Below are 7,622 nucleotides of genomic sequence, written 5' to 3'. Positions count from 1 at the left end.
TTCTATTATTGATTGTCTCCGTCCTCTCTCCTCATCCCACCAGGCTTTTTTCCTCCTCCCCCTCTCTTTCGATCACAGCTTTCCTCTCGCCTCAGGCACCCCGTGCAGCCAGATGTCCAGATCTCAAGCAGCTTAGAACAGCCGGGACCGGCCTGAGACCTGGAGTTCCCTCCGCTTTTAGCGTCTAGCACTCTTCCAACAATAAAGTTTTATTGAAAAAAAGGCGCCCGTCCTTCTTTCTGCAACAGCCAATCAGAGAGCAGAATGTCTGCTTCGCTCACGGGCGCTTCAGCAGTCAGAGGCAAGGGCGGGGCATGTCGCGACCGAAGCCCGCCCCGTAAGAGCGGAAGTACGGCCGGAAGCTAGCCATAGAGTTTAGGGGCCAGAGCGGCCCTGCAGGGAGTTGGCAGGAAAGGCTGGGAACAGCTGCCGGAGGTGACGGATCGGTGGCCCCGCCCGGTGCGCTGGAAGACGAAGCTTCCAGGTAGCTGTCCGCAGAGTCTGACCCAGAGTACGACGGGGCAGCCGGCGGGAGCCCACGGTCCCTGGGCGGCCTCTTTAAGGGAGGGGGCGGAGCCACGTGGAAGGATCCCGAGGGTGAGGTCACGTGGTTCGGGGCACATGCGGGGCACAGTGGCGATTTGAGGGAGCGTCGTCGTTGGGGTGGACGCTATGTGACATCCCTCCCCCCACTAAGACCTGTGCCTTGGGGTTCAATGGGGTGCACTGGTGGGACTTGGGGATAGGCCCAGGGATGGGGGAGGTGGGCGTGGCAACCCTGTGTCAGCCAGGCTGCCATCGAAGTAGCCGAATTTAGGATTCCTAGATCCAAGTGTTAGACTGCTCCATCTCTGATTCCTCGTTGCAAAAGTGGCTCAGTGCCTCTGCAATAGAGGTCCTAGGCCTTGTGCTTTCCATCCTCCCCAGTTCAGGAACCTCCAGCTTCACATCCTTTTTCCTTGCAGCTCCAGACTTCCTGAGCCCAGGTACCCCCAGCTCAGTGCAGCCATGAGTGCCGAGGTGAAGGTGACAGGGCAGAACCAGGAGCAATTTCTGCTCCTGGCCAAGTCGGCCAAGGGGGCAGCGCTGGCCACTCTCATCCACCAGGTGCTGGAGGCCCCTGGTGTCTACGTGTTTGGGGAACTGCTGGATATGCCTAATGTTAGAGAGGTGGGTTCTTGGCCTGGATAGCACCCAGGGAGGCTTGGGGCTAAAGTTTGAATTTGAGAACAGGTGGGCAGGGCTCATTCTGCAACTCCATAACCGTTCAGTTGAACAAGAATATGGTGATTATTAACTGGCAGCATGCAGAAGTAAGTAGGCAAGTAAACCTCTTAATTCCCCTTTGGAGATGAATGATCTGTAAAACCCAGTATTTTTCATTTTTAAGCAAAAGAGCCTGTGATTCAGAATAGGAGACCTGATTCTAGCCTGTCTCCATCAGTGTCGTAGCTCTTAATAATCATATTGCCTTGATCAGGTCATTTTTATTTTAGGGCCTCAATTCTTTTAAAAAAATGGACCTGATACTGCCTCTCACTATTGTTGTAGAAATCAGATGAGATTATGGGAAAGTATAAAGTCTGGTACAAGTGGAAGGAATGAATGTGAAATTGGCATGACCTGTTCTCTCCCGTTTGCACCATATGCTAATTAACTTAAGTTTGATAAGGTAGAAGTTATCTTTTTCCCAAAGACATATGGCAAGATGCTAGGAACACAGCAGAGAGAACTGTTCACACAGAAGTGGCAGAGTTAAGAGTTTAAAGTCCAGAGTGAGTAGGTTGCCAAGATGTATGACACCAGCCGAAGCCCTGAGATGCTATGACGGTGGTAGGTGGACAACTGTGAGTTAAGTTTTTGAGTGCCAGTGATTGAGTCAATGAATTTAGCCTTTCGGAATCCTTCTGGTCCAAAGAAAACTGGCTGCCTTCTTTCCCTGCTTTCCTCTGCAGTGGAATTAAAGAGAATCAGGGTGAAGAAAAAGAAGTATGTTTTGGGTGCCTGTTTAGCACCCTGCTAGTCATCTGGGAATACCAGAAAAGTACAAGACACAGTGCTACCCTTCTGAAACTTACATTCCAGTTGCAGAGAGAAGATGAATGGATATCCATGTGTAAATCATTTATTTAGCGAGTATTTATCAGCAGAGCCAACTACATGCACAGTTCTGCTAGACCCAAGTGGGATACCAGAGACCACATCTGTAATCTTGTTGAAAAGAAAGATATTCTTAGGTAACAACCTTAGGTGGGCTTCAGTTGATTAAGTGGGTGATCAGTGGTAGGAGAGGAGGTCTGGGTGGACTGGCTTGGGTGATGAAAGCTCCCGGGTGAGGCCGGTCTGAAGCAGAGGCCACAAATCCCGGTGCCTGCTCAGTTCGTGCAGCCGTGAAGGGAGTGAGGCTGAGGCAGAAGTCTTTGGTGAATTGGGGGGTACAGCAGACCCCCTAAAGGTATTCAAATTCAGAAATGCTAAATATACTCTAAGGACCAGACAACACAGTTTGCAACATTTGGGGGGTGTGTGTGGTATGTGTGTGTTAGATACTAAACACTGAAAGTTTTCAACTCTGAATTTAGGGTAGGAATTGGAGGCAGATGGAGCAGGAGGGCATTGTGGGTTGGGGGGATAGTGTAAACAAAGGCCTGGAGGTGGAAATGAGGCCTTCCTGTGGGGAGAGTGATCAAGAGAGGCAGAGAGTTCCTTTCGGTGAGCTGGGGAGCTAATGTTGGAGGGGAAAGCTGGGGCCAGAAAGTGGAGCTCAAACTGGGTAAGGCTGGGAGGGTGGAGAGAGAGGCCCTTCCTGTCACTTCTTCTCTCCCGTCGTGTTCTCACAGCTGGCTGAGAGTGACTTTGCTTCCACGTTTCGGCTGCTCACGGTGTTTGCTTACGGGACGTATGCTGACTACTTAGGTAACAGGAGGGGCTGGAGGTCTGGAGACTGGAGGTGGGAGAAGGGCAGTTTACCGAGGGACTTAGAAGAAATTCCTGGGATACCTGACTTAGAGCCCTTAAGTACACAGGGTCAGGGTCAAGACCTGAATTGGCATGGAAAACCAAAAAAAAAAAAAAAAAAAAAGGCAAGGGAAGGAGGCTAGGGCTTTCCACAAATGTGAAATCAGGATTTCTTTGTCTTTTTTTTTTCTAGCTGAAGCCCGGAATCTTCCCCCACTCACAGAGGCTCAGAAGAATAAGCTTCGACACCTGTCAGTCGTCACCCTGGCTGCCAAAGTCAAGGTGAGTGACAGTCCCCCCAGTCCTGAGCCACAGAGAACCCTTCTGTATCTCCCTTCTCGAGGGTCCATCTGAAGGGAATGGCACTTGGACAGCCTTTGACCACCGTGTTGCTTCTTCCTGCCTCTCCCCATGCCCCTCCAAGGTCTGTGTCTGAACTCTGTTACCTGCGGCCTTTGGGGCTAAATATTATTCTCCTAGTTTTCTATTTTGTTTTTCTTTTTCAACCAACTTAAGTTCTAATTAAAATACCTTTTATGTTTGGGGTCAGAATAGCAACTAGGATACCGCTCACTGCCGTGCAGCAGCCCCCTCTTCCCCCCGCTGTAAAGTCCTCTGCAAACAGCCGCGGCATCCAGAGCTGGAACGAAGCTCTCTCTTCTGGTGAGGTGCCAGCTTCTGTTTGCTAAAATAAGAAACACATAACCCAGGGTATTCCCTGGCAGTCCACTGGTTAGGACTCGGCGCTTTCACTGCGGTGGCCCGGGTTCAACAATCCCTGATCGGGGAACTAAGATCCCGCAAGTTGCACGGCGCCACCAAAAAAAAGAAAAGAAAGAAATACATAACCCAGAAGTGTCTTTGTATATCCTGTTGGGTTCTGTTTTTGTTAACTATCCGCCTCCGCCCACCTGCATCTCCCAGTTGTTACTGACTCTCCGGCATGCTCGTGGTTTTACTTAAACCAGGCTGTCTACTGCAAGATGCCTCTTTGGAGGTAGACGGAGTATAAACGGTAAACAGAGTAGCTCCAGACCTCTCCCACACCACGTCCTCCCGTTATGTCAGGCTCATCTTGACCAGGTCCGTGTTCTGTCCTGAGCTGGGCCAGAGGATGGACACCCAGGCAGATGTCACCCTGGAGTCGGGGAGGGAAGGGAGTAGGGGAGCGTATGTCTTTTATTTAAGATTGTTCTTCTCACGCTGTTATTTCTCAGGTGGGAGTACTTTTATTTATTTTACCTTAGAACCAACCTCTTAGAGGAAACGATTTAGGAGTGGGAGTGGAGGGTGGGCGGGGGGGAAAGGAGGGAAGAAGAAGCTTGGAAGCCCTTCTCTGCTGCGGAACCTCACAGCCCCAGCCCGCCCTCGGGCCCCAGTGTATCCCATACGCAGTGCTGCTGGAGGCCCTGGCCCTGCGGAACGTGCGGCAGCTGGAAGACCTCGTCATCGAGGCCGTGTACGCCGACGTGCTGCGCGGCTCCCTGGACCAGCGCAACCAGCGGCTGGAGGTCGACTACAGCATCGGGCGGGACATCCAGCGCCAGGACCTCAGTGCCATCGCCCGAACCCTGCAGGAGTGGTGAGACCTGTCCCGGCACCGTCCCTTCTCTGCTCGCCCCAAGAAAGGGAGGGATGCTTTGGAGGGAGGCGAGTTGGGCTGGGCGGCAGAGGTGGAACCCAAGGGGATGAAGGGGAGTGAGCTCATTCCTCCAGAGGCTTCTTTTTTTTTTTTTTTAATAATTTTATTTTATTTATTTATTTATTTATTTTTGGCTGTGTTGGGTCTTCGTTTCTGTGCGAGGGCTTTCTCTAGTTGCGGCAAGCGGGGGCCACTCTTCATCGCGGGGCGCGGGCCTCTCACTATCGCGGCCTCTCTTGTTGCGGAGCACAGGCTCCAGACGCGCAGGCTCAGTGATTGTGGCTCACGGGCCCGGTTGCTCCGCGGCATGTGGGATCTTCCCAGACCAGGGCTCGAACCCGTGTCCCCTGCATTGGCAGGCAGACTTTCAACCACTGCGCCACCAGGGAAGCCCCTCCAGAGGCTTCTGAGAGAGAAAAAGAGTGGAGGAGGGCCTGAGGGGCAGGAGGCGGAAGGCGCGTCCTCGGTGTAGTAACTGGGGGAGGGAGGGGGGTGGTACTCTCGAGCGCACCCCCTGGGGGGCGGGTCCGTGTCTCAGGCTGCATGCAGCCCCCTGGTCAGTGACCAGCCCTGTGCACAGGCCACGGGCCTCTCCCGCTTCTGTTTCCTGTGTTCTTGTCTGACTTTAGTTCGTTAAGGCACCTTCTCTTTTTCCTCTTTCGCCTCTCCCACCCTGATTTGGCTTTAGTTCCTACTCCCGTCTTGCACATCACTCCGGGCACTTCATTCTCCTCCCTTATGTTACCTGAGTGTCCTGCTGGCTCCTGGGAATGTTGTCGCAGGTGGCTTCCAGGTGCCCTGGCAAGGCTTCTAACTCAGACAGGGATCTGGACGGCAGGGCTGAGGGGTCTCTGCGAGTCTCCGTTTCGTGAGTCTGATTCCAGCCCTCCGCTGCCGACCCTCATTCCCGCAGGTGTGTGGGCTGCGAGGTGGTGCTGTCCGGCATCGAGGAGCAGGTGAGCCGCGCCAACCAGCACAAGGAGCAGCAGCTGGGCCTGAAGCAGCAGATCGAGAGTGAGGTGAGCGGGCGGGCGGGCGGGACGGGCCGAGCTCCCCCAGCCTGGGCCGGTGGTCCTGGGCAGAGGGGTTTGGACAGTGACGGCCGCAGACAGACCAGGTGGGCAGGGGCTGTCAGGTTCTGGAACCTTCCTTGTTCTCCCCACTCCTTTCATCCTGGTAGGTCGCCAACCTGAAGAAAACCATCAAAGTTACAACAGCTGCCGCCGCTGCGGCCACATCTCAGGACCCCGAGCAGCACGTGACGGAGCTGAGGGAAGCGGCTCCAGGCGGCAACCAGCGCCAGCCCAGCAAGAAAGCCTCGAAGGGCAAGGGGTGAGCGGGTGCGGCGGGGGCTGCCGGTGTCCGGGGTGCCCGCTGCTGCTTCCTCGTCCCTTACGGTCGCTTGCATGGGGGTCGGGAACAGGGGGAGCTTGCGGCGCTGAGCAGGTTCCCTGCAGCCTCTCTCTCTCTCTTCCCCTCGCCAGGCTCCGAGGGAGCGCCAAGATTTGGTCCAAGTCGAACTGAAGGGACTGTTGTTTCTTCCGGGATGTGGGGTCCTAGCTGCCTGCCTGCCCCTTAGGAATCCTCAGAGAGCCTTCCTGTGCCCCTGGCCAGCTGATAACCTGGGTTCATGACCCGTCACCTCCCTTCTTCTCTCCCACACCCCCAAGCATAGATCACACCGTCTCTGGGTGGGGGAGGCAAGTACAAGTCATGTTTTTGTTGGTACTTTTTGTTTCATGTAACTTTCTTGTGTGTCCCATTGTCCCCTCTTCCTCCCTGCCATGCTCCCTCCCCTATTTCTTTAGGAGTCAGCATCTGCCCCTGTTCATTATATGTCACTGAGTGGGTGGGGCTGCCGTGTCTCCAGCATAACCCACACGTGATCCCTTCCCCCTCCTCCACCCCAGCCCTGCATGCCCCGCCTCCTGCCCACCAGCCTGTTTGGGCAGCATCTGAAGAGCCACAGGGCTCCCACCTTTATTCCCACCCTGAGAGTTCTGGGAGCCATTCTAGGCGTCACTGGACACTCACATCCTAGAATCCTGTCACTGCAGTTCCCTGTCCTCTCTCCTCCCCGTGGGTCCTGGGAGGGCTGCTGCTTCAGTGACCCCAGAGCCTCAGGACAGCTGTTTCTTGAGCTGCTGCGAGATGGTTCTTTCTTGGCCCTGGCTGTCTTAGAAAGCCTGATGGCAATCCTGGAAGGATTTATACTTCCTTCTGTGAGTTTTGTGGGGAAGGGAAGGGGATGTAGATTGTATAAAAAAGAGTATATATACGTATATCTATATATAACATGACACAGAAATAAATCTATGAGAAGTCTATCTACAAACACGCCCTGAACTGGGTATCTTCTGTCTTTGGTGTTCGTGGATGGGAAGAAGGCTCATTCCCAGTCCACTCTAAAGCAAAGTGCTGGAAAAACAAAAGAACCAGGTACTGGAGACCTAGATCGTGGGCCGTTTGACTTTGGCCAAATGGCTCAGTATCTCGGCATTCTTTAAGAAGCAGTGGCTGCTTACCAAGCACCAGCACGTGGCAGGCTCTGGAGGTCCAAAGTGATGGGCTCTGTCCCTGCTCTCAGGGAGCTTGAGTTCAGCCCGTTCCCTTCCACCTTATAGAATTGTAGGCGGAAGAGTGGATGGTAAACTTCAATTTTTGCATCAGTACCACACAGGACTCTCAGACCTCAGTAAGAAGCAGCAGTCGGGCTCCTGTCCCCGTCCAAGGCAGAGCGTCCGAGCAGCATGCTGGGAGGACTGGTCTCCTTGCCTCAGTGCACTGCTGCGCACGCCCTAGAATTGGGAAGCTCTAGTGTAAGGGACAGCTGGCCCCCCACGTGCATGAGAGGCGATTGCCTCCTGAGGGTCCCAGTGTTGACCGAGCTGCTCTCCTGAGCTTGTGCCGTCCTCTAGGTGGAGATGTAGGACAGACTACTCTTTACTGGTCCTAAAGGTGTCAGTTGTAGAATTGGAAATGGGGGTAGATCCCGAGTTTTCGAGTTTTCGGTTAAAAGCGG

At 53.9% G+C, this 7,622-nt stretch overlaps 1 protein-coding gene across 3 annotated transcripts; it reads left to right on the top strand.

Annotated features, from left to right (window-relative positions):
• The first annotated feature begins 367 nt into the window (after positions 1-367).
• On the top strand, positions 368-6,927 carry COPS7A (COP9 signalosome subunit 7A). Of its 3 annotated transcripts, none has more exons than XM_061205716.1 (8): positions 368-484; positions 966-1,170; positions 2,841-2,916; positions 3,152-3,240; positions 4,338-4,540; positions 5,514-5,619; positions 5,781-5,932; positions 6,085-6,927. In XM_061205716.1, the coding sequence occupies exons 2-8, from the start codon at positions 1,009-1,011 to the stop codon at positions 6,122-6,124; spliced, it is 828 nt and encodes a 275-aa protein (XP_061061699.1). In that variant the 5' UTR covers positions 368-484; positions 966-1,008; the 3' UTR covers positions 6,125-6,927. The 3 variants fall into 3 exon arrangements, with proteins under 3 accessions (XP_061061699.1, XP_061061696.1, XP_061061698.1); XM_061205713.1 differs by having other exon boundaries at positions 4,314-4,540; XM_061205715.1 differs by lacking the exon at positions 368-484 and adding an exon at positions 491-597 and having other exon boundaries at positions 4,314-4,540.
• The last annotated feature ends 695 nt before the right edge of the window (positions 6,928-7,622 follow it).

This window comes from Eubalaena glacialis, chromosome 11 (assembly GCF_028564815.1).
Source record: "Eubalaena glacialis isolate mEubGla1 chromosome 11, mEubGla1.1.hap2.+ XY, whole genome shotgun sequence".
NCBI classification, from domain to species: Eukaryota; Metazoa; Chordata; class Mammalia; order Artiodactyla; family Balaenidae; genus Eubalaena; species Eubalaena glacialis.
The sequence above is the reverse complement of the archived record's forward strand: the minus strand, read 5'-3'. Positions and strand labels throughout refer to the sequence as shown.